Source organism: Heterocephalus glaber, unplaced genomic scaffold, assembly GCF_053883595.1.
Source record: "Heterocephalus glaber isolate CG9 unplaced genomic scaffold, H.glaber_assembly_v1.0 deba00000809, whole genome shotgun sequence".
Classification (NCBI taxonomy): Eukaryota; Metazoa; Chordata; class Mammalia; order Rodentia; family Bathyergidae; genus Heterocephalus; species Heterocephalus glaber.
The window spans coordinates 1,742,026-1,768,821 of NW_028258163.1; the positions used below are offsets into that span (position 1 = coordinate 1,742,026).

Genomic DNA, 26,796 nt, shown 5'->3' on the forward strand with positions numbered 1-26,796 from the left:
CAAAATAGATGGAGAAATAAGGTATTTCTATGAAAAACACCAGCTCAGAAGATATATGAGTACTAAGCTAGCTCTAGAAGACGTAAAAATATTCTCAGCAGAAACAACCAATTGGAAACAGCTAAAAACACAGAAGAATCTAGTGAGGTCAGTGGATAAACATGGACAGAAAAATCAGGAAAAGTAAAACAAAGGATACACCAACAGATAAAGAAGCCAATGATAGTAAATAGCCAACACATCTCAGTAATATTTCTCAATGTTAACAGCCTCAACTCTCCAATTAAAAGATACAGACTGGCAGACTGAGTCAAAAAACAGAATCCAACAATCGGTTGCATTTAAGAAACTCATCTAACCCCAAAAGATATTCATAAACTTAAAAATTAAAGATTGGAAAACAACATTTCAAACACCAGGACCCTGAAAACAAGCAGGGGTAGCAATTCTATTATCAGACATAGTAAACTTCAAGGTAAACTGATTAGAAGAGACAAAGAAGGTCACTACATACTACTTAAGGGAACAAGCCAACAAGAAGGGATAACACTGATAAATATATATGCATGAATACTGGAGCACCTATCTTTATAAAACAAAAACTGCCGAAATTAAAAGATCAAATAAACAGGGCGGGGGATTTCAGTGGTTCCAGAGCCTGCTTTGCAAGCCCAAGGTCCCGAGTTTGATCCCTGGTACCAAAAAATCAAACACTAACACAATCATAGTAGGGGATTTTTAAATACCACACTTTCTCAAACAGATAGATGAACTAAACAAAAAAAAATAAGAAATCTCAGAGCTGAACCACACACTCGAACATATGAACTTAATGGATATATACAGAGTATTCCGCCACTCTACAGCAAAGTATACATTCTTTTCAGTAGCATATGGTACTTTTTACAAAATAGATCACATACTAGTCCACAAAGCCTGCTTAAGTAAATATAAAAGAATAGAAATTACCCCATCCATACTACCAGACCACTGTGCAACAAAAATATAAATCAACAACAGAAGAAATTTTGGAAAAGGCAAAAGCTCCTGGAAAACTAACAATATACTCCTAAACAATCAATAGGTCACAGAAGAAATCAAAGAAGAAATTTTTAAATTTCTGCAAATTAACGACAATGACAGCACAACTTGTCAAAACCTCTGGAAAACTATGAAGACATTTCTAAGAGGAAAATTTATCACAATTAATGCTTACATTAGGAAAACAGAGCAAGCTCAAATAGATAACCTTATGAGAAATCTTAAGACACTTGAGAAACAACAACAAATCAGCCCCAAACCAAAATTAAGGAGGGAAATTATGAAGATGAGAGCAGAAATCAATGAAATTGAGACTAAAAAGCAGTAAAAAAAAAAAAAAAATCAACAAATCAAAGATCTGATTCTTTGAAAGAATAAATAAAATAGATAAGCTCCTAGCCAGACTTACAAAGAGAAAGTGAGAAAAGACTCACATCAATGCAAGTAGGAATGAAAAAGTTGAAATCACAACAGACACTGTGGAAATCCAGAAGATAGTAACTACTTTGAAATTATATTCCAACAAATTAGCAAATGTTGAAGAAATGGACAGATTCCTCAACAATACAAGCTATCAAAACTAACCCAAGAAGACATAAATTGTTTAACAATCCAATATCAAGCAATAAAATTGATACAGTGGCCAGGTGTGGTGGTGCATGCCTGTAATCCCAGCACTCAAGAGGCTGAGGCAGGAGAATCACCATGAGTTCAAGGCCAGCCTGGGCTACCTGAGCTACATAGTGAGACCCTGTCTCAAAAACAAAAACAAAAAAATTGACATAGTAATAAAGAATCTGCCAACTAAAAAAAGCCTAGGACCTGATAGATTCACTGCTGAATTCTAAAAAACCTTTAAGCATATTATATCACCAATACTCCTCAAGCTTTTCAAAGAAATTGAAAGGGGAAAAGTGTTCCGAAACTCATTTATGGAAGCCGGTATCACCCTGATCCCAAAACTGGATAAAAGACCCAACTAAAAAAGAAAACTATAACCCAATCTCCTTACTGAACATAGATCCAAAAATCCTCAACAAGATATTAGCAAATCAGCACATCATTAAAAAGCTGTGGGGAAAGAGGAACCCTGCTCCACTGATGGTGGGAGTGTAGACTGGTGCAACCACTGTGGAAATCAGTATGGAGATACCTCAAAGAACTAGGACTGGAAGTCCCATTTGACCCTGCTATTCCCCTGCTGGGTATCTTCCCCAAAGAATTAAAAGAATCATACCACAGTGATATATGTGCGCCCATGTTCATAGCAGCACAGTTTGTAATAGCTAAAGCTTGGAAACAGCTCAAATGCCCATCAACTGGAGACTGGATAAAGAAAATGTGGTTTTTTTAATAAAATGGAGTACTACTCAGCCATAAAAAAATGAGAAATTAGAGACATTTATAGCTAAGTGGATGCACATTGAGGTGATACTCTTAAGTGAAATAAATAGGACACACATGTGTAAATACCGAATAGTTTCTCTGGTGTGAGAAACTGCAAGTGTAAATAAGGACTAAAATGTATAATAGGTAATGTGAAATAGGAAGAAAAGGGGCAAAGGGGAAGGAAGTGGGAGGGCTAGAGGAAAGGATAGAAGGGAATGGGATTAATATGAGAAAATGGAAAAACAGGAACAAAATCTTTGTAAATAGGGAGGAATGGAGGGGTTGAACAGAGGGCTAGGCAAGGGTGAAAAATAAGAACCAAGAGAGACTATGTAAAGGTGCAAATTTCCAATGATGAATGTCATTATATTGTATACCTAAAATGTACCAATGATTAGAATGAATAATTGATAATGTAAAATAGGAAGAAAAGATCCAAAGGGGTAGGGGTAGTGGGAGGGGCAAGGGAAAGGTAAGAAGGGAAAGGAAAAATGATGAGAAATGGAAAAAATGGAAATAAAGTCTTTGTAAATAGGGAAGGGTGGAGGGGGTGAAGGGAGGGCTAGGAATGGGTAAAAAATAAGAACCAAGATGCATTATGTAAAGGTACAATTCCCAATGAGAAATGTAATTGTGTTGTATACCTACAATGTACCAATAAAAGAATTTAATTTTTTTAAAAAATCATATGTCATGATCAAGTAGGTTTCATCCCAGAGATGCAAGGATGATTTAATGTACATAAGTCAATAAATGTAATACATTACATAAACAGAAGCAAGGTCAAAAACCACATGATCATATCAATAGATGTAGATAAGGCTTTTGACAAAATTCTACAGCCCTTCATGATAAAAACCCTGAAGAAAACAGGTATGGAAGAACCTGAATATGGTAAAGGCTGTTTATGAAAAACCAATAGCCAGCATCATACTAAATGGAGAAAAACTAATAAAGCATCCCTCTAAAATCAGGAACAAGACAAAGATTCAACATAGTACTTGAAACATTAGCCAGAGCAATTAGGCAAGAGAAAGAAATAAAAGGGATATATATAGGAAAAGAAGAACTCAAATTATTATTATTTGCAGATGACATAATATTCTACATAGATGACCCAAAGAACTCCACCAAAAAACTCTTAGAATTAATAATAAACTTCAGCAATGTAGTTGGATACAAGATCAACACACAAAAATCATTAGCATTTGTATACACCAATAATGAATGGGATAAGGAGGAAATTATGAAAATAACATCATTCGCAGTAGCTTCAAGAAAAATGAAATACTCAGGAATTAACCTAACCAAGGAAATGAAAGACCTCTACAAAGAAAACTACAGTACTCTGAAGAAGGAGATCGAAGCAGACATCAGAAAAACGTAAAGATGTCTCCCACAGAATCAATATTGTCAAAATGGCCATAGTCCCAAAACTGTTATACAGATTCAATGTACTCCCAATCAAAACACCACCAGCATACTTTAAAGATCTTGAAAAAAAAAATCCTAAAATTCGTATGGAGCTAGAAGGGACCCAGAATAGCCAAAGCAATTTTGGGCAAGAAGAGCAGCCAGAGGTCTTGCAATACCTGACTTCAAGCTATACTACAAAGCGATAGTGATTAAAAATGTCGGGGCTGGGGAGTTAGCTCAGTGATTCCACCTCCTGCCTTGCAAGCGCAAGGTCCCGAGTTCCATCCCCTGTACCAAAAAAATTTTTTAAAAGTCACAGTACGGGAACAAAAAAAGATACATGGATCAATGGAACAGCATTGAGGATACAGAGACTTCCCCTGACACATTCAGCTATTTGATCTTTGACAGAGGGCCCAAAAGCATATGTTGGAGGACAGACAACCTATTCAACAAGTGGTGCTGGGAAATTGGTTATCTGTGTGCAGAAAATGGAAACTGGACCCTTATCGCTCACCATATGCTAAATGAAAATCAAAATGAATCAAAGATTTAAACCTTAAGACAGAAACATTAAACCTACTAGAAGATAAAATAGGCAAAACACTTGAAGACAAATATGTAAGAAAGGATTTTCTTTTTTCTTTCTTTTTTTAGGAAAGGATTTTCTAAACAGAACCTCAACTGCACAAGAAATAACTGCAAGAATCAACAAATGAGATTGTATCAGACTAAAAAGCTTCTGTACAGTAAAAGAATCAATCAGTAGAGTGAAGAGACAACCTACAGAATGGGAAAAAAGTTTTGCCAGCTACTCCTCGAACAGAGGACTAATACCTAGAAGATACAAAGAACTCCAAAAAATTAAACCACCTAAAATTAAAAATCCAGTCAAGAAATAGACAAGAGAAATGAACAGATACTTCACGGAGGAAAAAATATAAATTGTCAATAAATATATGAAAAATACTCAACATCTCTGGCCATTAGAGAAATGCAAATTAAAACAAAACTAAGATTCCATCTCAATCCAGAAAGAATGGCTGTTTTCAAGGAATCAAACAGGGCCAGGAATGTAGCTCAGTGATACTGTGCCTGCCTCGCAAGTGCAAGGTCCTGAGTTTGATCCCCGGTACCAAAAAAAAAAAAAAAAAAAAGAATCAAACAATAACAAATGCTGGCAAAGTCGTGGTGAAAATGGAACACTTCTTCATTGTTGGGCATGTAAACTAGTACAATCACTATGGAAATCAGTAGGGAGATTTCTCAAAGAATTGAAATTAGAAATTCCATACAAACCAGCAATCCCCCTGCTAGGTATCTTCCCCAAAGAGCTTAAGACATCATACTATATCAATACATGCATAACGATGTTTATAGCAGCACACCCCATAATAGCTAAATCCTGGAAACAGCCTGTATATCCATCAACAGATGATTGGATAAAGAAAATGTGGTATGGAATACTACTCTGCTATAAAGCAAGACAGATTTGAGACATTTATAGGAAAATGGATGCACCTGGAAAATATAGAGTGAAATAAACCAGATACACAAGCTTAAATACCATATGGTATCTCTCATTTGAGTGAGGCAAAGTACAAACAAGAGGAATAATAAAGGATGGATGGAAGAGGACTAGGGGATGGATCTCTTGCATTAGGAAAGTGGCCCAAGGAGAAAAGCGCCAGAGTGAGGAGGAGGGGAAGGGGAAATGAATAGAATAAAGATATGCCATCTACAGGAGCCTAATAACCTCAATTAATATAAACATTATATCCCGTAATGTGGGGACAGTTAGAGGGAAATATAGGTAGGGACACAGGGCATGACCTACATGGGTGGCTATGGAAATGACCACACGATTGCTTTGCACTATGCACTTGAGAAAGCTCCCCTTTGTAAACCTTTGCATGCATTTGCTGTGAGGCCCTACACCCCATGACCTCTACCTCACCCTAGAAACAAAGGCTTAAACCCTGATTGGCCTGGATTACACTGATCAGTGAAACAGCTAGTTTAAGAACCAGCTCACCTCTATAAGTATGAGCACAGAGTTCTCCCTGCTGTGTAGCCGGCTACCTGGCAGCTTTGTCCCGGCCTTCTCTATGTTATAAGCAAACACCTGCTTCGAGCTGCTTTCATTTCTGACTTCCTCATTCCTCCTGGGAGCCGACTTCCCAATTTTTTGCGGGAGGCTTTCAGCTTTGAGCCAGCGTCGCCTCACTCTTTCATTCTTCAACAGAGTGAGGGCATGAACTGGAGAAACAGAGGGTCCTTTCACGAGAGACCCCTGACTCCCCAGACCCCAGCTTGACACCACAGTAACATGAGCTGAGATCAATAATATCAACAAGAATGAAAAATGGGATGGGGGTATTGGAGGAGGGAAGAGGAAGGAGATTAGAAAAAAGAAACAAGCTGTGGTATGTACAGGATGATTGTAAACTGCATTAATTGCAAACGTGTACTAATAAAAACATTTTTAGGTTGAAAAAAAAAAAGAACACAGCCTGTAAAAGCTACACCCTCCCACCAATGTGAGAAAGTCACTGTTTCCCAGTCAACTCAGGATGTTGTCACACGTTCCCATTTTATCTTTGACAAGTGATAGGTTAGCAAATGACATGGCAGTATAGTTTTATTTTGCATTTATGTTAAGTGAGGTGAGACATCTTTTTGTGTATGTGAGAGACAGTTGTGTTTCTCTTCTGGGAATTGTTTATCACATATTTCCCCTAATTTTGTATTGGATTGTTGTTTTCTTACTGATTTGTACACATAGTTTATAGTAAGGAAATTCATGCTTTGTTTTCTGAATTTCAAAGATTTCCCCCAATTTGTTTAACATTTTTTAACTTTGTGATTTTTTTTCCCATTTAAAAATGTTTAAGGAATCAAATTTATCAAACTTTTCTTATTGCTTCAGGGTTTTATATACTATTTTTAAAGGTTTTCCTAACCTAATTTAAAAAATAAGTGCCTCATCTTTTCTAGTATTCTTTAGAATTTAATTTGGGGGCTGGGCGGTGCCAGGGATCAAACTCGGGAACTTCCGCTTGCAAGGCAGGTGGTGGAGCCACTGAGCTAAATCCCCAGCCCTAGAACTTAATTTTTTACATTTAGAATTTCGATCCAACTGGAAATGATTTTGGTTTGTGATATATTATTTTGGCAAGCTTGCTGTGTCAAAATAATTTACTGATGAATCTTTATTTTTCTCCTACTAATTTGAAGGGTCACATTTAGCATATGCTTAAAGCTTATGCTTTGGCTGATGGACTTTTTAAGTTACAGAGGTATCATTGTTTTAATATTTTGGAAAGCTGATCGTACTTCACTACCATATTAGAAAAATTTTTTAAAATTTAGAGTCTGTTTATCTGATTTCAAAGAAAAAAGTTGTTTTTGTTGAGAAGCCATTAAATATAAGATGAACTGAGGAAGAACAGGCTTCTGTAAGATGCCGAGTCAGCCTCCCCAAATTTATAATCTGCCATTCTCTTTGTTCCAGTTTTGGTTTGCATCCCACAATAGCTTTTCAAAATTTTTTCCTGACAGCCTTTGAACATTTCTTAAGCTTATTTCTGGATCTTTTATTTTTGGTTGTTATCTGTTGTTGAGTCCTTTATTACATTTTCTAACTGTCACTTGAGATGTGAAAATTATTGTATTGTTATAATTTTGTTAGTAGCCAGCTTACTAAATTATCTCACCTTTAATCATTTTCATATATTCATGTTTTCTAGGTAATAATGAAAACTTTTTTTTTTTTTTTCTGGTACCGGGGATCGAACTCGGGTCCTTGCACTTGCGCAGCAGGCGGCAAAACCGCTGAGCTAAACCCCCAGCCCCCTTTTTTGTTTTTGAGACAGGATCATGATAAGTTTCCCAGGCTGACCTTGAACTTGTAATCCTCCCGCCTCAGCCTCCTGAGTAACTGGGGTCACAGGCATACTTCTCCAATACTTAGGAATAGTCTTTTTTAGAGGTGGGATGGCAAGGCAGCAGTTTCATTTTTTCACATAAGATTCTTCAAATAAGTCCTAAACATTTTAGGGCTGTGGACATAGCTCAGTGGTAGTATGTGCAAGATCTTGGGTTCCATTCCTAGCACTGGGGAAAAAAAAACATGGAAGGATAAACAGCAGGGAAAAAAAAATCACCTTTTTACCCCAGCTCCCTTGCCCCCAGGCAACCAGTGGTTTTTGCAGTTTATTTATAGCCTTCCATAGATACCTCACACACACAGCAAGGACAGCTGTCCCCAAGTGTGCCTGGGTCACGACACAGTCTCAGAAGCCAGGCAAAAGCTGGGCTCCCGAGGACCCAAGAAGGCCAGACATCACATTCCTTTTCCTGGTCTTGTAAACCCCAGTGAGTACGCACAGAGAAGCTGACAAGACCGGGCTCAGTCCCCAGGCAGGGCCAAAACCTCTCTGGTAAAGTGTCCCAGACCAAGTGGTCTTAGAGAGCTGGTGCCCTGGCTTCGGTTTTTAGGATGTGTATCTTCTGCCAACAAACGCCATTCCTTATCTCTTTCGCACAGATGAATTCCAAACACATGTGATCTCTCAGTATATTGTCGACACAGCCCAGGCATGTCTCGCCACGTGCAGCTCTCTCAGGGCCCGAGAGCTGAGTTCAATACAGACACACATGTATGCGGCACCGTTTGCCCAGGGTCTTCCTGTGTTGCCCGGATAATATCCCTTTGAGTCTCTGAGGCCATTGAAGAGACAGGTGTAGGGCTTTCTCTAGAGGTTTTCCAGCTGAGGGTCTTCTCCCTTTCACCTCTCCAACCTGACAGTCCTGCCCTCTCCTGGGCTCCTGGTAGTAAGAGATAGCATTTTAAAAGGGTTACTCCCAGCAGCTGGTCCCTGAGATACCAGCAGGGAGGGAGTAGGAGAGAAGGAAGCTGTCAGGGTGCTCAAACCAAAGAGAAATTTTGCTATTCATGGATTCTTAAGCCAAGGAGTGTTCCATCATTTTCTGTCCGGAGAAGAAGGTTTAAGAGGGAGCCCAGAAGCAGCAGTTCAAGACAGGCATTCCCTGTGCTCAAGAGGACAAGAGCAGCCTGCAGCTATGGGACAAGGTGAGCCCAGCCAGCCCTCAGTGGGTGCAGGACGGCAGTGTGGTAATGGGGCAGGCCTCAGAGGTAGACTGGTGGTCATAGCCATGGTGCTGGTGGTCAACACAGGTTTCTATTTCCATCCCAGGATCCCCATAATGTGACTAGCACAGCTGTGAGACAAATGAGCAACACTCTGCAAGAGGGTGTCATAGCCTAAAGTGCAGCAGGAAAGAAGGGACAGTAGGGGTCACTGACCCCAACTAAAAGGGACAGAGGCAGCTAAAAAGCAAGAAACAGGATAGATCTAGAGGATGCAGAGACCTTGGGCCTCTGGCAGGGTCTTCTTGTTTTGTTTTTTGTTTTTTGAGACAGGGTCTCAGTATGTAGTTCAAGCTGGCCTTGAACTCACAATGATCCTCCTGTCTCAGCCTCCTGAGTGCTGGGATTACAGGTGTGTACCACCATGCCCAGCATCTGACAGGGCAGCTGAGGACTCTCCTAGGGCTGACTCAGTGTTCTTGTTCTTTCATTGATGAAGCAGCTGGCTGCATAATTATTGTGTTCAACACTCTACTGGGCAGAGGATGTAGATATGAAAAAGCAAACACTGTCTCTCGGGAATCTCACAGTGAGGGAGCGGAGAGCTCCGCAGGCTGTGACTCTGAAATGGGGTGAATGCTGGAAAGAGTGAAGGACAGCACTATGAGCTCAGGACAGGACTGTGTTGGAGAAGACAGCGAAGGCTTTAGAGGCCAGCGCCTTCTGCTCTTGGAGGATGTGTACGCAGGCGCCTACCAGGTGAGAAGGGCAGAGGCAGCTTCCAGACAGAAGCAGACTCCGAGTGAGCTCCAGTGTGGCTGTGCTGTGACACTGCCCATTATGTGGCATCAGGTCCCAGAGCTCACATCCTCTGATGCTTACTGTCCCGTGGTCCTGTGCAGTTCCACCTGGTGACAGAGGCAGCTGAGCCAGGGCCGGGCACCAGCTTGTGGGAGCAGAAAGGAATCACTTCTTGTTTGTGAGTGCTGCTGTTCTTCATTTACAAATCCAAGTCTTGCTGGAGCTATTTTATCTACTGCCATGGCTGAACAACCCCTGGGGGCTGAGAGGGACAGAGGGCACAAAGGACACAGGGAGGTTTTCCCAGCTCTTTGCATTTAGGATTATCGGTTCTGCCCTTGCATGCATATCTTTGGCATCACCCATCAGCTTCATCACTAACAAAAGGAAAAACCGAGAAGGTGGGCTAACTGGCTTCCATTCTGCCTCCTTTCCCTCATACTCTGGAGGGCTGGGGATGTAGTTCAGAGGTAGAGCGCTTGACTAGCACACACAAGACCCTGGGTTCAATCACCGGAAGAGGAAGGAAAAAGAAATAAAGGAGGACAAAGGAAAGTGATAGAAATGTTGGGAACTTAAGGAGATTTGAAATAGGAGTATTCTGCATTTGCGAGGGACTTGGGGCAAAGGGCTTTGCTATCAGGGTCACATTACTTCCTGAGGCAGGAAAGCAAATGCTATAGCTTCTCCCTCCCGAAGAGGAGTCTGAGCGAAGCCATAGTCTGCCTTCCAGACCGGGGTTCCTGATAGCCCTGGGCTGACGGAATGACAGTGCACAAACCCTTCACTGCATAAGAAACTCCACTTTATTGTTTTCAGTATTGTGCCTTATGTTGGGCTTGCTGTGCATATATATTTTTATAAATTTCTCTGTTCCTCGTTTTTCCTCCCTCTGTAAAATAATTGACTGACTGACATCACAAACCTTGGGGACCGCCTCTTCATCGAATTATTCTGGGCTACATGGTGCCTCAAGTTTGGTGAGCCTGTGGGCCAGAGTGCGCGTGAGAGCAGGGAGTTTGCTACACCCTGGGCCTCACGCTTCACTTCTCACATGTAAAACAAGAGAATTGGGCTTAGAGATCCAGAGCCAGTTCTCAAAATCATCCGATTGTATTGGGGGGGTACCAGGGATTGAACTCAGGACCTTGTGCTTGTGAGGCAGGGGACAGAACCACTGAGCTAAATCCCCAGCCCTTATCTGATTGTATTTTAGGGGAAAAAAAATGAGTGGAGTAAAATGTGAGTTATATTCATTGCTTGGAAAGGGGCAAGGTCATTAATGAGAATAAATATTGTTCTCTATAAAAATAACAACAACAGTCCCATCTAAAGGACAAGTGTCTGACACTGGCTGAGTGTATTATATGCATGATCTCAGTTGATCTCCACGACTCTGCAAGGGATGATTACTTTATGGAGGACACTGACACTCGGAGTGGTTAAGTTACTTGTGTGAGGTTGCACAACTGGTAAGTAAATGAAGCCAAGGACTTGAACCCAGGCCTGATTCTAAAATCTCTGCTTTTACTTGTTTCATATTCATCCATGGTTTTCTGTCTTTTCTGCACAAGGCCTGGGTATCAAGAGCTGTGATTTCCAGGTGGCAAAGAACAATGAGGAGCACCACACCTGGGCCATCAGCTCCCAGCGCCTCATTGTACGCAGGGGGCAGTCATTCACCATCACCCTACACTTCCAGTCCCCCGTCCAGCCGTTCCTGCCTGCCCTCAAGAAGGTGGCCCTTGTTGCACAGACTGGTAAGTGGGATAGGCCCAGACCCTTGGCAATAGGACTAACATGGGAGGGGCTCTGTCCCCAGCGCCCTGCAGGGAACCAAAGTGCAAATGACACCATTCTGTGGCTGGCCTTAAGAAGTCTGCCCAGCTTGGGAGCACTTCTGTGATGATGTGACAAGATCATGTGCATAATAAATAGTATTGACCATGACTCACAATCCACTCAGCAGCATTATCACCAAGAGGTTTCTTTTGGTTGCAAATATATCAGCTTTCCAAGCCTGGCATGATGGCACACACCATAATCCCAGCACTCTGGGAGGCTGAGGCAGGAGGATCACAAGTCTGAGCTCAGCCTGGACAACTTAGTGACTTCACGAGACTGTCTCCAAAAAAAATTTTTTTTTTAAAGTGCCAAGGATGTAGCTCAGTGCAAAGGCCCTGGGTTCAATCTTCAGTACCACAATGATAATAGTAGTGATAAAAATAGCTTTATAGAAAAGCCTGACTGGGCTCTAACTGAGGCTAAATATAATACCTAATTGTCACTATTCATCAAATCTGCATTACGTGTCAGATACTGAGCCCAGCACTTTGCATGGATTACTTTCTGTGTCCTCACATTGGCCTATGGAGCAAGAGTGGCCGGCCACATCCCTGGAGCAGACCAGCCACAGATGGGAATTCTCTGGAAAATAAATCACATCTGTACTGAACACAGAGACTTTTTTCTTGTTATTATTCTGTAAACAGTACTGGCTAATGACTATTTACATAGCATTCACATTTTTTAAAGTATTCAAATAATTTAGAACCAAGAGATGGAGGGAGGGAAGGGAATGGGGGGAAGGAGAAGTAAAAAGAATCAAGACGTGTTGTATACCTGCACCAATTCCCCATGAAGAATGGAATCACTGCGCACTGCAAACACATACAAATTAAAAGGAAAAAGTAATCTAGAGATAATTTAAAGTATAAGGAAGAATGTACCTAAGCTACATGCAATAGTGTGCCAATTTCTACAAGCGAGTTGAGCATCCTGGGATTTGGGTGTCTGTGGGGTGCTGGAGCCCATCTTCCGTGGATGTGGAGGGACAGCTGCACTATTATTTTCCCAATTTGTAGACTATGAAGCTCTCATAATGTAGGTCCACAAGCACTGAGAACTTGTGCTCTCGTATCCCCCTTTACAGTTCTCCAAGACTAGCTTTCACCTTCTCCATTTTGATAAGACTCCCTTTGTTACTCTGAGCTGTGATCACCGAGTCCTAATGAGGGACTCAACACTGCATGATTGCAGGGTTGCAGCCGTCCAAGGCCAGCGGGACCCAAGCCACATTCCCAGTTTCCGCTCTGGGGGATCCAAAGCGGTGGAGGGCAGAAGTGGAGGAGAGCGATGCCAGCTTCTGGACCGTCTCTGTGACCGCACCAGTGGGTGCTGTCATTGGCCACTACTTGCTCCTGCTACAGATCTCAGGCCAGAGTCAACACCTCTTGGGCCAGTTCACACTGCTCTTTAACCCCTGGAACAGAGGTGAGTTTGGACCGAGGCCGGTCTTGGTTGTGCTGGAGCTGGGGTTCCCCGTGAGCAGCCTCTTCGAGGTCAGCATCAGCATTCGGTTCCCACCGGTGCCTCCTTAGACCTAAGGTCCTGACCTAGTGTCACCCCTGGCAGAAGCACCCAAGGGCTTCCCACTGAAAGAGAAGACTTGTTTTACCGCCAAACTGTGGTCCTATTTTGGTCACAGAAATTGAGACTCACTGTGATGGCCTGGAAAGCTACCCTTGATGGCAACAGTACAGGGGCAAGAACTGGAAAGAGCAAAAATGAGGTGGCCTGAGGGACAGGCTTTTCTTTCCCTCTCTGGTCTTTCTCAGTTTGTCCCAAGGATGCACTTGGGTTTCCTTGGGCCCAGAAGCATATATAATTTAAAGGGTAATTAAGAAATAAAGGTTTTCACTTGCTCAGGCCCACCACAAGGCGGGCTTGTTGAATCGTCCATCTTAGTTAGTGACTCCAAGCTTCAGCTCCATCAGCTTTGCACTAAATGTGCCTGGTTCTGCCGTTTTTGTCCCTCCTACTGTGTGTTCTGTTCTTAAGGCAGATCACAGGGTCTTTACCCCACACTCCCCTGTCTAACTCAGCCAGCTATGGGTGGGCTCCCTGGGGTCACGGGACCTTCTGTCACCTAATTCATGGCCACCTCAGGCAGGATGCAGCTCAGACTGCGGCTGGGGCCATTCCATGTAGACATGATTAACCTGCCCGAAGTAGGACCCAATGAGGCATTGTGCTCTGAGGATTCCTTCATAGTCTCCTGATTGTATTCTGTCTCTCCTTTTTAAATCTGCCACACCCACCTTGATCCTGTGAGCTCCCTGACGGCTCACCTGGGAGAATGGAAAGCAGCTCCATGCTGCTCAGCCCTTTGCCTTGCAAGAGTCTCACTGCCTGAATGGGGCTGCTCGCTGCGCAGAGCTGGGAGCCAGGAAACCCAGGGCAGAGTCTGCTCCGTTTCCTGCAGCCCCAGGCCTGAGCTCTAGTCTCTGTCTTTCTCTTCAGTACCTGAAGCCCACGGCCCTCTTCCTCCCCCCTCCTCCCCCTCCTCCCCCTCCTCCTCCTCCTTCTTCTCTTGTCCAGGGTGGGGTCCTCCAATCCCCAAGCCCTCCCTAGGTGGCCCTGCCTACCCTCATCTCAGGGCCTTCTTTCTTGTTCCAGAGGGGTAGGGAAAGGAGCAGTAGTGGGACCTTGTATCACCCAGGAAGCCCTTGACCCATGCGGTCAAATGCCATCCAGGGCCCTTCTGGGCATGGCTCTGCACAGACGGACAAGGTGCTCCAGCCACTTTCCACCAAGGCCGAGACTTCGGTGAACTCCTAGATGACCAACCTGGTGTCTACATCCAGAGCGGGGTGCTGACAGCCAAGACACCGCAGAGTTCAAGGACAGTGCTGGCTTCAGGGGAATCTACATCTTGACCCCAGTGACCAGAGTCCTGCCTTCACGCTCAGTGTTTGGGGGGCTCCCTGGAGAAGCCTTCGATGTTGAGGGGTGTTAATCTGTCTGAGCAAAGTGAGCCCTTGGCTCTGCTCCTCTGGGAGGTGACTGGGAGAGGTGCAGAGAGTCCGCCAGCATACTTGGAGGTGGGGCTCTGCTAGATTCAAAAGGACATTTTTTGTCATGTGATAAGTCAGAGCCCTGTTCACAGGCTGGGAACTTTATAAAGGGGAAAGGGAGGCAAAGAAGAGGCAGTGATGCTGCCTGTGCTCTTCCTGAACCCCCACAGAGCCTGGGGCCAAACACCCTGGGAAGTGGTTTCCAAGGATGGATGCCTAGTGGGCTTCATAGAGAGGACTCAGGGCGGACAGGCAGGTACTGGAGGGTTCTTGGGCTTATGATTCTCTGCTGTTAGACCCCAGATTTTTCAGGGCTTCCTGGCTTTTAATATTCTATCTTTTCTGTTGTCCTGAGCACTCTCATCCCCGCTGGATGCCTGGAGGCCCCTAGAGGGCTGGAGCCCAGTAGCTCCTCTCGATGGTCTGGAAATACCTTTAATATTCCTGGGAACCTGTTTCCCACCTCCATCCCACCTGCCACCAGGTCCTAGGGACAGGACAGCAAGCAGGCTGGTCTCCACCCTGCTCCCAGCTTCCCAGGGTGGGTGACGGCCTCCTTAGAAACCGCCCTACCTCCTCTTCACACCCAGGCTAACCTTTGGATGAGGAAGCAGGGGAGCCCTGGGACGAGATCTTGGGCATTCAAGGCCCAGTGGATCCCCATTCTCAGGGGAGAGGTCCAAAGCCTGGACTTCTTTCTCCACCCCACTCCTTTTCCTCCTGTCTTGCCCAGCGCTCCCGACTGCTGGTGACTCCAGTTAACCTACCCTTTACTGATTTTACTTTTTTTTTTTTTTCCAGTATCGGGATTGAACTCAGGACCTTGCTTTTGGGAGAAGGCAGGCGTGGTGCCACTGAGCTAAATTCCAGGCCCACCAATTTTACTTCTGAAACACTTTTTTTTTTTTGGTCACAAATGGAACTTGAGGGAAAGATGTAACCGGGCACTGGGAAGCTCTCGGGCTGCTACCCATTTCTCTTGGGACAACAGTGTTCTGGATGCAACTATCTTCTGGGAGCCACTAGGCTTTTTTGGGTTGGCTTCTTCTATCTGCCTGGCTGACCTTAAAGGCTACAGCCACTGACCCAGGGACTCTAGGATGCATGGGGAGGGGGCAGGAAAAGAGCGACTTCCTTCTCAGTCTGCATTGGGCCCAGAGTGTATGGGGAGTCCTGAAGCCAAGCTGGACCTGGACCGGAGGGTGGGCTTGGCAGGCCTCAGCCCTGACCTCTCCTGCTTCTTGCTAGAGGATGCCGTGTTTCTGCGGAATGAGGCTCAGCGCAGGGAGTACTTGTTGGACCAAAATGGCCTCATCTTCTTGGGCACAGCTGACTGCATCCAGGAAGAGCCCTGGGACTTTGGCCAGGTACTAAGGACCTCTAGGGACAGAGGGAGACAGTGGCTATCTTATGACTTCAGGCAGACAGAGCTGGCTGGTCCAAATGCCCCTGGTCAGGAGGCCGTTTCTTTGGCCCCTGTTAGCCCTGCGGCACCTCCCTTTCCTCTGCACTGCACAGCACCAGTCGCTCTCCTGAAAGCCGTGCAGCTCTAGCGTCTAAGTCCTCTACTGACAGGACAAAGACCAAGCCCTCTTATGTGTGCCCAAGGCCTTTCCAGTCAGGCCACTGCTTTGCTTTCCTCAGAAACTGCCCCATACGCTGGCTCTTGAGCATTCCGGCTGAGTGTTCCCTCTGCCTGGAATAGCTTCCCTCTTTGACCCCTAGGCTACGTCGCTTAAGGCCTTCTGAAAGCTTCCTCTGGCCCCCAAAGACAGAGGAGTTTTCTCCACTGAACTCTCTCCCCTTCACTGGTCTCTCCACTAGAGCCCTGTAATCTGAGGGCCACGGGTCTGTCCCCAGTCTTAGGCTGAGGGCTCCTCCAGAGCAGGAGCTGCCTTTGGATCCCCTGTACCATTTAGGAGCTCATGGCGTAGAAATGAAGGGAACCCTAAATGAAATGAACCCGAGTGTGGTGGCACATGCCTGTAGCTCCAACACTGGGGAGGCCCAGGCGGTTCTGCAAGTTTGAGCTCAGCCTGGGCGCCTCAGTGACTTCGTGAGACACCATCTCGAAATTAAGAAAAAAGAATAAAAAAGGGCCGAGGATGTACCTCAGTTCAAAGGCCTTGGGTTCAATCCTCAGTACAAAAAAGCGGGGGAAGGAAGGAGGGACGGAGGGAGGGAGGGCGGGCAGCAGTGCTGGGAACCCTGCCCTGTCAGGAGAGTCACACCACAGAACAGGTGCGGGACTCATGCCGAGCATGGGTGGGGGTGCGGGGCAGCAGCCAGAACTCCCACAGGGGCAGCAAAGCAGGGAGGATTGAATTCTGGAACTGTCCTTGGCATGAGTGCCTGACCTGAAACGTTCCGCCTTGGCCTGTGCCATCCTTACAGTTCGAAAGTGATGTCATGGACCTCAGCCTGGACTTGCTGGGTGTAGACAAGCAGGTGGAGGAGTGGAGCCAGCCTGCACACGTGGCCCGGGTACTGGGCGCCTTGGTGAGTGCCAGGCAGGCAGGAGGGAGAGAGGGACAAGAGCCCTCTACAGACGTGTCCACCCTCCATGCCCCTGGAAGCCCTGTAATCACAACTGATTCCCTCCTCTGGAGAAGTGAGGGACAGGAGAGGATAAGCAATGCTGTCTACAGGGGCAAGAAAAGTCAAGAGGTATGAGGACTGGAGAAAAGAGCCAGACACGGATGAAAACTGGTCTGGCTTTCCTCAGAACACCCCTCCCTCATCCTGGAGCCTGCCTGATGTCACACTGCCATCCATATATTTCCCAACAGCTGCACACTCTCAAGAAGAAGAAGGTCCTGCCCACCCCGCAGACCCAGGACACCCAGGAGCGGGCCCTGCTGAACAAGCGCCGGGGGAGCGCGCCCATCCTTCGGCAGTGGCTCACTGGCCAAGGGCGACCTGTGTACGAGGGCCAGGCCTGGGTGCTGGCTGCCGTTGCCTGCACAGGTACAGAGCAGATGATGACAGGGAAGTCACCTGGGCTGCTCCAGAGAGGCTGCCCTGCCTGCCCACGTGGGACAGCCCCCAGAGTAGGCACTGCCTCCCCACTTTGTCATGTCCAGAGCTGGTTCAGACGCCCCCCGCCTAAGAAGCCAGATCCTTGTTCCCATCCCTCCTCCCCAGGAACTTTTCCTCCTTCTTCCCTCAGCAAAGCTGGGCCTATTTGGAGGTTCTGTTCCCACACTCCCTCCCCAAAACATTCCCCTGCCCTGTCCTGGCAGAGAAAGCCCCCAGCACTCAGTCCAAATTCATGGTCTCAGGCCAGATTCCCCCTGCTCTATCCTTGCACGTGGGGTAACTCGTGTCATCCTCTCTATGTTCTGTTCTGGGGTGTCAGTTCTACTTTCCTGGTGCTTGTATCCCCTCTCCTACACCGTCACCTCACATTTAAGACAGCCTGTCCAGAGGAGCCACCTGAAAACCATGGCCTTACACAGCAGCCCTCACCCCTGTTCCCTGCACCCTGCCTCTCTGCTCCAACGCTCTGCACCTCTTCCACGTAGTGCTGAGAAGTCTGGGAATCCCCGCTCGAGTGGTCACCACATTCAGCTCAGCCCAGGACACTGGTGGGGGCCTGCTGGTGGATGAGTACTACAATGAAGAGGGGCTGCAGGTTGGAGAAGGCCAGAGAGGCCGCATTTGGTGAGAAGCCCAAAGGAGACGGTCTCCAGTCAGGAGGGGCTCCCATCTGTGTGGCACAGACCCATGGAGCTAAACAGCCCAGTACCCCTAGCCCTAAGGCTGGGCCTTCAGGACTCTTGGGGGTCAGTGGTGGTGTGCACACCTCCTCCTGGAGGGTAACAGACACTTTCACACAGTGTCCTCCTATCTCTGGGAAAGCAGCTCTGCTAGGTTGTACCTCTCAAAAACCTCTACACTCCTTGTTTTCCACTTGAACTTTTGCCTTTGCTACCTTCAGGATCTTCCAGACTTCCACAGAGTGCTGGATGACCAGGCCTGATTTGTGCCAGGGGTTTGACGGATGGCAGATTCTGCACCCCAAGTCTCTGAGTGCAGATGGAGGTAAGAGCTGTGGGTGCGGCCGGAACCGCCCAGTGCTGACAGAGCAAAAGCGCTGTGGATCCCTGAGGGAGGAGGGAAAGGAGCAGTAGGGCCCAAGGGCTCCATAGCGCTCATGCAGGAGAAGCAGAGGGAAGGATGGCCAGCCAAAGGAGGCGCCTCCTGCTGGAGGGCAGAGGCTCTGGAGCTGGTCTGGGGATGTGCCAGACAGGGGCTTGCAAGGTGGGACTGAAACCTTGTGGGTGCGGACGGAGACGAACTCAAGCTGGGGCCAGAGGAGGGCGCTTCAGCAGCCACGGAAGCCTGGCTCTTCCTCAGGACTTTCACAGAGCCTGGCCCACGGCGAGTGCTCAAGAAAGGTGACCGACTGCTGTCTTCTCCGTAGTGCAGCCGGCTTGGGAACTCCTGTGTGCCATGTGTTACTCTAGGTCCTTCCTGGGCCATTTCTGAGAGGGCTTCTGCCATAGGCCAGGAGTTAGGAGTTTCACCTCCGCTGTGCCCACCTGTCAGAGACCCTCCCAGGGTCCAGCTCTGACCTTGACCCTGGTGAAGGGGAGACACAGGAGAGTGGGTCAGATGTGCCCTGCCCCAGGACAGGCTGAGGTCTGGAGGGGGCCTTTGCTCATCACCCCCTCTCCCCTCAGTCCTGGGAGCCTGTGATCTGGTCCCAGTCAGAGCAGTCAAGGAGGGGGCACTGGAGCTGATGCCTGCCGTGTCAGACCTTTTCGCCTCGGTAAATGCCTCATGTGTGGTCTGGAAGTGCTGCGAGGATGGGAAACTGGAGTTGACCAACTTCAACACCAAGTATGCTGGCAACAACATCAGCACCAAGGTTGTGGGCAGTGACCGCTGTGAGGACATCACTCAGAACTACAAGTATCCTGCAGGTCTGGGCCAGGAGGGGCCCAGGATTCTCTGTACCTGGAACCGCAGATGGGAAGGGATGGGTCAGACAGATGCAGGCTGGGAAGAGTTCCAGGCCTTTTCCACCACATAAACATGGCTTCCCAAGCCCCAGCAACACTACTGATGTTTTGGACCAGATATTTCTTTGTTGTAGAGGGCTGAGCATCCTAGGAGATTTAGCACGGTTGGCTTCTATCCGTGAGACACCACCGTCCCCTACACTCCCCAGTTGTGACAACCTAGAGTGTCTTCAGACATTTCCAAATGTCCTGGGGGAGGGGGCAAAATTGCTCCCAGTCAAGAACCACTGCAATAAAATAGTGCACTCGACACCAAGCCCAGCTCCCGGAAGACTTGGGTGCTGCCCCTCCCTCTGTTCTCCAGCAGCCCCTAGCTCTTCTTCCATTTAGTCAATGGCACTGCTCTTCACCTATTTGTCCAAACCAGAAGACTTCTATACCCTGGAGTCTTCCCCTTCACCACCACAATCTGCTCTCCCTCTGTCTCCTGAGCCCTTTCCCATTGCCTAGAACTAATCCGGGGCCTCATCACCTTCTGGTCTACAGGACAGCAACTGAACCCCCGGCCTTGTCTCTTTCCAGTATTCAGTTCCCAGAATAACACAAATGTCACTTTGCTAACCTATACACATTCACACCAGGATATTCCATGGCCTCCACTGCCCTCAAAGCAAGTCCAAATTCCTTCACAGGAAGATTTAATTCCATATAAAACTGTCCTCAAAGATGGCATTGACTTATTGCAAAGCCTGCTCTCCCTATTCATGATACTTGAAGAGCTTGGTCCTTAAGTAGCTTGGTAGCACTCTTTCTGTGGGAGGGGGTCTGCCTAACAGGCTTTGCGGGGCTCAAGTATGGCTTTGGAGATTTCAAAGTTTTTGTGTCTTTGGCATCTGAGAAGTTGGCAAAACTTTTTTTTTAAGGCTTTCAACTTTAATTTTTAAAAAATATTTAAAATGAATTTCACGGTACACTTTAGATATACATAACGATAATATTCATCATAGGGACTTTGTACCTGTACATGATATATCTTGGTTCTTCTTCCCCGCTCCCTCCCCTCTCTTCATTTTAATCCTGGGCTCTTAATAGAAGAGTCTATACCTGCTGGTTTAGAGGCCTGCTTTGTCTCTTCTATTATCCAGGATCTCTTCAAGAGAGAGAGGTACTAGAGAGAGTCCGGAAAGAGAGTCTGAGGTACAAGAAACACAGCAGCATCTATCCCCCTAGTTGTGAACTGGATGATCCACTGTACCTATTCTTGGAAGTGCCCAGCTTCCTCCCCCTGGGAGAGGACGCCCAGCTCTCAGTAACCCTGAATAACCCTGGTGACCAGGAGAAGGTGGTGCAGCTGGTGACTGGCGCCCAGGCAGTGTACTACAATGGAGTTCTTGCCACTGACCTCTGGAGGAAGAAGCTGTCCTTCAGGATCAGTGCCAACCAGGGTAATTCTCTCTGCCCCACCCCAGCCCCTGGACACCCCACACACCTGGCTGCACCCTGAGCACTGCCCACAGGTCTCCACAGAAGGCTCTTAGACCTTGGTGCTCATTGTCTCTCATTCAGTCATTTAATACATATTACTGGGGCTGACACAGGGGAAAATCCCCCACAATCCCAGCTGCAGGCAGATCAGTAAACACCCGTGACTGCAGTGAGGAGGCATCAGAGGAGCTGAACAGAGTACAAGGGCAGGACACAATCTCCCTGGGCAGGTTCAGGCTGCTCCCAGGTAACTTGCACCATGCTGGGTCTTGAAGGGAGAGCATAAGGAAGACTAAGAAGTCTAAGAGGAGAGAGGATATCCAGCAAGGTCAGCGGAGAGGTCAGGGCTGAGATGCATCCATTGGGAGAGCAGTCTGGCTGAGACATAGTGGTAAGGGGTGATGGAATCCGGGAGGCGGGGCAAGCAGTCCTTCCTGGAGGCACAATGGGAAAGGACAGGTCGGGGTTGTGGCCAGCCAAGGACACTGTGTAGGAGGGTGGTGGTGGTGGGTTTTTTTTTTTTTTTTTTTTTTTTAAGGTGAGAGAGCTGAATTGAGATTCATGCTGAGGAAAATAGCACAGAGGGAAAGACTGAGGCTCAAAAGAGACAGATTGTAATGGTACTATTCGTAGGAAAATAAGAGACAAAGGAATGATTACAGTTTAAGTTTACTGAGCACTATTTGCCAAAAATAGTGCCAAGTGCATTATAGGCATGATTTAGCTAACTCTCCACAACAACCTCACGAGTTAAGAACCATTACTAGGGCCGGGGATTTAGCTCAGTGGTTTTGCTGCCTGCTGTGCAAGCACAAGGACCCGAGTTCGGTCCCCATACCAAAAAAAAAAAAGAACCATTACTATTCCCTCTTTCCAGATGAGGAGACCGAGGCTCAGAGGGGTTAATCTCAGGTTATAGAGGTAGCTGTGCACTGAGACAAGGAATGGCATGGTGGTGCACACCCGTAATCCCAGCACTCAGGAGCCTGAGGTAGGAGGATCGCTGTGAGATCAAGGCTCATAGTGAGTTTAAGGGAGACCCTACTTCTAAAACGAGAAAACAAAACAAAACACAAAAAGCACGGGGTGAGTCTCCATGGGGCAAGTGGCAACCCAGGTGGATGTCTGTGTCTGCAAGTCGGGAATGGGAGCCTGAGTTTCACTCGTATTTGGTGGCTTTTTCTCTGCTAAAGAGCAGCAGCAGCGGTGAATGGGAAGGAACTACAGGAGTGAATTCAGCAGTGACTATGAAGCGGGCTGACAGAGGCACTTCCTTTCCGGTGTCTCACTGAACACAAACCACACCTGTTACTAGACAAGGAACTGAGGCCCAAAGAGCGCCCCCATCCTAGCTCACAGGACTGTGGTCTGCTGAGAGTGACAGTGGAGGTGGAGATCAGGTGGGGTGGGGTCCTGAGCAGTTACAAAGTTTACAGTTGCTGTGGGGAATGAGGCACCTTTCAGGCTTCAGTGAGACTCTGAGTCTTTTACATCCAGTGTGGAGCTATGGGTTGTTTTCTGGGGCTCATACTGCTCTGCACCAACTCTACCTATTGTGTGTTTCAGTTAAGAAAATAACCACCAGCCTGTCCTTCTCCTCTTTTGAGAAAAACCTGCCTGAGAACAGCTGCCTCAGACTCACCTCAGTGGCCACGCACTCTGCCTCCAGCCTGAGCTGCTTTGCTCAGGAGGATATCGCCATTGGGAGACCAGGCCTTGCCGTTGAGGTAGGCACCAGATCTTCCCTGAATTGCTTTCACTGCTTCTGCTCAGGTCCCCACTTCAGAAGGAACCTGAGCTCAAGCTTTGGGGCAGATGACCATGTGGCAGTTACCAGACAGCTAGGCTTAAGAGTTCCTTCTCCTTAAAGATATGTGTTCTCTTTTTTTGGTACTGGGGATCTAACTCGGGACCTTCCACTTTCAAGACAGGTGGTGGAACCACTGAGCTAAATCCCCGGCCCAAGAGATGTGTTCTTACATATACAATTATGGTTTGAATCTTTGAACGTCTTAGTCGGTTAAGTTTTTTAAAATTGGGGCCTTCCCAGTTGCTTTTTCCAGATTTATAGGGATAAAAAAATCACAGCTTCTGTTTATTAGCATTTTATACATATGCTGAAGTATTTTCACCTCCTTTATTTCAATACAAGACCTATGGCTCAGTGGTGGAGCACTTGCCTGGCATTCAAAGGAAGCCCTGGGTTCCATCCCCAATAAATTTAAAGAGAAATCAACAAAATCCCCATAAGGAGCCATTTCCATAAGTCAGATGAGGAAATCTGAGTCCTAGAGAGCAATATGCCCAAGATTGTAAAAGCAGGAAGGTCTAGAAGCTTGTCTTAGTCCAGCTCTTGTTCCACAAGACTACTGTGGCCAACATGAATAAGATCTGCTCCTTGCCTTCAAGGAGGTTATAGTAAGAGAGACATGGCACTTGATATTGTGTGTGAGGATTTAACAGAGATACAAAGTCTCTCTGATATAAGATATGTCTCTTTGAAATAAAGGAGATTAATTCCAGCTGCTGGTTTGTGGAGTTTCATGAAGGAGGTAACTTTTATGCTTGGCCTTGGAAAATAGATATGCTTTCAGTACACAAGTTAGGGAGGGACCACTAAAGGCAGAAGCAGACAGGTAGAGAAGCGAAGAAAAGGAGCCGAGGGGTGTGCTGGGGATGGGAAGGTCCCTGATGTGGGTGGGATGTTTAGTCAAGCAAAGCCCAGGGGCTGGAGAGGTGGGCAGGGGGCAGATAGTGGAGGACTCAAACGCAACCTGAGCTGAACCCCAAAAGGCAATGGGAAGCCCTGCAAGTTTCAAACCACAGGAGAGGCACCATCACAGATCATCAGTGCTGTTCAAGGGTGAGAGGGAACACAGGAGGATCAGAGAGCAGGGGAAGAAGGCAGCTGTGTAGCTTGGGTCAGGAAGGTGCAGATGAGTGGAGAAACTGAGGAGGCAAGGGGGTGAAGGTCAAGGCAAGGTGTAACTGCAGCTCTGTGCCCTTGGCTTCACTCCATGTGTTGGTCCTTCCCACAGATGCCAGAAGTGGCAAAGCAACATCGACCTCTCAGGGCCTCAGTTAGGATCCATAACTCCCTGGGTTCCCCCATGAAGGACTGTGAGGTCTCCATCTTTGGAAAGGGGCTCATTCACCGAGAGAGGAGATACAGGTAAGGGACTGCAAGTTTCTCACCCCACTGACACGTGACAACTGGGCAGGGGGCAGGGCTACAACTGATGCCTTCACCCCAAAACATCTTCCTGCCACGCCCATGGAGCACACCCGGAAATGCCCCTGGGAGTTGAGTGAACGCCTAAGGGTTACCAAATGCCTCTCTCATCCTGGGACCATCAAGTCCACAGGGGCATGGGGGAGAGGGGCCAAGGGAGCCCCTCGGTCTCCCACCTCACCCCAGTTACTGTCCTGGTCATACCGGGAGAGGCAGAGCATTGCCGGTAGATTCCAGAAAGATGTTCCAGAGACCACAGGGGGACAGGCTTCTTCTTCTCAGTGTGAGCAGAGTTGCCCTCTACTAGTCACAATACATAATTTTGCTTATTCTTTTATTCCCATTCTGTGCACCCATTCCCACACCACTCTTCATATCCTCTTATCAGTATGTGTATCTTCTCATTAGCGTGTGTACTATGTGTAGTTTGGGGCGGGGGGAGGGGGGAACTGAGGATGGAACTACTTGCCAGGCAGGCGCAGTGCCACTGAGCTACCTACCCAGCCCCTATACTGTTGTTTCTTAAGCCTGTGTTTAAACAAATAATGTTCTATGTTTCTTTTCACTCAGAACTGTTAAGTCTCGTGCACATGTTGAGTTCACTGCTTCTGCTACACAGTACAGCACCCATACCATACCTTACCATACCCACCCTACCCACCCCATACCATGCCCTATGCAGTGCTCCGCAGCCTGCACCCCCATACACCCCACACCCCTCCAGTGAGCTCTGACAGCACAAGCATGACCCACGGCCTCATGAACCCACAGCCTCATATATGACCCCCTTATATACCTTCTTAAACCTTTGGTGGGATGGTGGTATATCTGCCCAGGAATGAAATGCATGAGTTTCTATATTCCTATCTGTCTTCCATTCCTGACAATACCCAGATTTCTATTCCTAGTTTAATAGAAAAAAATATCTTATTGATGTTCTACTTTGCCACTTTTTATATATTTGCTAGCCTTTTCCATTTCCTCCCATCAGTAGTCTATTCTTATCTTTGCCCATTGTTGTTTTGATATTCTTGCCATTTTTCTTGTTGCTGTGTAGGAGTTCCCACGCATTCTAGGTAATTAGTCTCTTGCTGGTTCTAAATATTGTAAATATTCTCTTGGTGTCCACTGCATCCCCGCTTGAATTCCAAGATGCCTACTCTTTCCTTCCCCGAGGCCCCTGGCAGATGGCTGGGATACTGAGCCACTGCCTCTGTCTCATACCCCAGGAGTCACTCTTGCCAGCAAGAGAACTGCTAACATTTAACCAGACCTGTGTGGCCTCCTAGGTCAATTGTGGGGCAAAGCTCCTGAAAGGAAATCCGCACCACTCCCTCCAACACCAAAAGGAGGTCTAGTGGCGATCAGGAGGTTGACAAGGCTCCAAGTCCCATCTCCTGACACACTGCCTGCCTCTCAGAGGCAGAGCAATGAGTGAGGGAATCCACACTGCTGTTACCAAGAACTGGACCGGGCTGAACCACATATCATAAAAGAAACAGCAGATTCAGCCCTCGGGATGCTTCTGGTTTGAACCATGTACAAAGCTGCTCAGCATAGGAGGTTCCTGTGTTCTATCCCCTTGTAACCACCTTTTTTTTTTTTTTTTTTTTTTTTTTGTACTGGGATCAATCTCGGGACCTAGCGCTTGCGAGACAGGCAGCAGAACCACTGAGCTAAATTCCCAGCCCTGTAACCACCTGTCTTAACAGCAGTATACTTTAGATGCTTCCTTCCTCATGCTTCACCTCTTCGAGCAAGGGTCTGAGTCACTGGGACCAGCAGAGCAATGAACCCCAGGCAGAATTAGCACATGCTTTTCCCTTTACTGCAGATTAAGTCCAGTATGGCCTGGAGAAACCTTGCATACCTGGTTCCAGTTCACACCAGCACAGCTGGGGCAACACAGACTCACTGTGGAAATGGACTGCGACATGTTCCAGAACCTAACTGGCCACAAAAGTGTCACTGTGGTAGTCCCTGAACTTTCAGCTTAAACTTCCAGCTCCATCATCACTCTTGAAACCACAATCTTGAAACTAACTCTTGAAACTACAACATAAAACCAAACACATGCTGGGGAAGGAAACCTTGCTTATAGGAAAAATGAGTCTCTAGGCTGAGTTACCAACAATAAAGCTAGATCCCCAGAAATCCAGATAATGATGCTCCTTTCTGTCAGCTCAGCCACTAGACTAGCTGTCTTAGAATAGCAGCTATAAGGCTTGGACAACAAAAGCTTTTGAAAAGGTACTCAATAACCTTTCAAAGTACATACAGAGTTTCTGAGTACCTTGTCAGAGTACAGACTTTTCAGGTTCAGGGGTTTTCAACCATTTTCTTGCTCCTTAACTATTGGAACAGATAAGGCCAGATACAATTTTTAGATCATTCGTCTATTTCTGATAAAGTGGGATGATATTAGCTAAGTATACACTTGTCACTCAAAAGAATGACTCTGTTCGGACTATGCCTAAAGCAATCAGAAGGACAAGT

At 46.8% G+C, this 26,796-nt stretch overlaps 2 protein-coding genes across 7 annotated transcripts in view; one reads left to right on the forward strand and one right to left on the reverse strand.

Moving 5' to 3' along the window:
- The window catches only part of Ccndbp1 (cyclin D1 binding protein 1), a 55,854-nt gene that overhangs the window by 16,622 nt on the left and 12,436 nt on the right, over positions 1-26,796 (reverse strand). Inside the window, exon 11 of one of the 3 annotated variants that reach the window (XM_004861668.4) lies at positions 19,048-19,200. The exons of 1 other annotated variant lie outside the window; for it this stretch is intronic. In XM_004861668.4, coding sequence (XP_004861725.1) covers positions 19,164-19,200 — 37 coding nt within the window. In that variant the 3' untranslated portion in view covers positions 19,048-19,163. Of the gene's footprint in view, positions 1-19,047; positions 19,201-21,131; positions 21,503-26,796 lie in introns of those variants that run through there. One more of the 3 variants, XM_004861666.4, reaches the window with a different exon arrangement.
- Positions 8,607-26,307, forward strand: Epb42 (erythrocyte membrane protein band 4.2). 4 transcript variants are annotated; one of them, XM_087207479.1, is made up of 13 exons: positions 8,607-8,941; positions 11,335-11,520; positions 12,800-13,033; positions 15,865-15,983; positions 17,011-17,283; positions 17,406-17,583; positions 18,141-18,279; positions 18,557-18,660; positions 19,302-19,544; positions 20,729-21,028; positions 22,635-22,795; positions 24,107-24,240; positions 26,135-26,307. In XM_087207479.1, the coding sequence occupies exons 1-13, from the start codon at positions 8,932-8,934 to the stop codon at positions 26,295-26,297; spliced, it is 2,244 nt and encodes a 747-aa protein (XP_087063605.1). In that variant the 5' UTR covers positions 8,607-8,931; the 3' UTR covers positions 26,298-26,307. The 4 variants fall into 4 exon arrangements, with proteins under 4 accessions (XP_087063605.1, XP_004861721.1, XP_087063606.1 ...); XM_004861664.3 differs by having other exon boundaries at positions 17,011-17,115; XM_087207480.1 differs by lacking the exon at positions 19,302-19,544.

Excerpts from the sequence above, each read along its gene's own strand:
- Epb42 (XM_087207479.1), top strand. Across the intron at positions 17,284-17,405 it reads GGGGCAAGAAAAGTCAAGAG|CTGCACACTCTCAAGAAGAA; the intron begins GTATGAGGACTG and ends ATTTCCCAACAG. Across the intron at positions 24,241-26,134 it reads CACCGAGAGAGGAGATACAG|ATTAAGTCCAGTATGGCCTG; the intron begins GTAAGGGACTGC and ends CCTTTACTGCAG.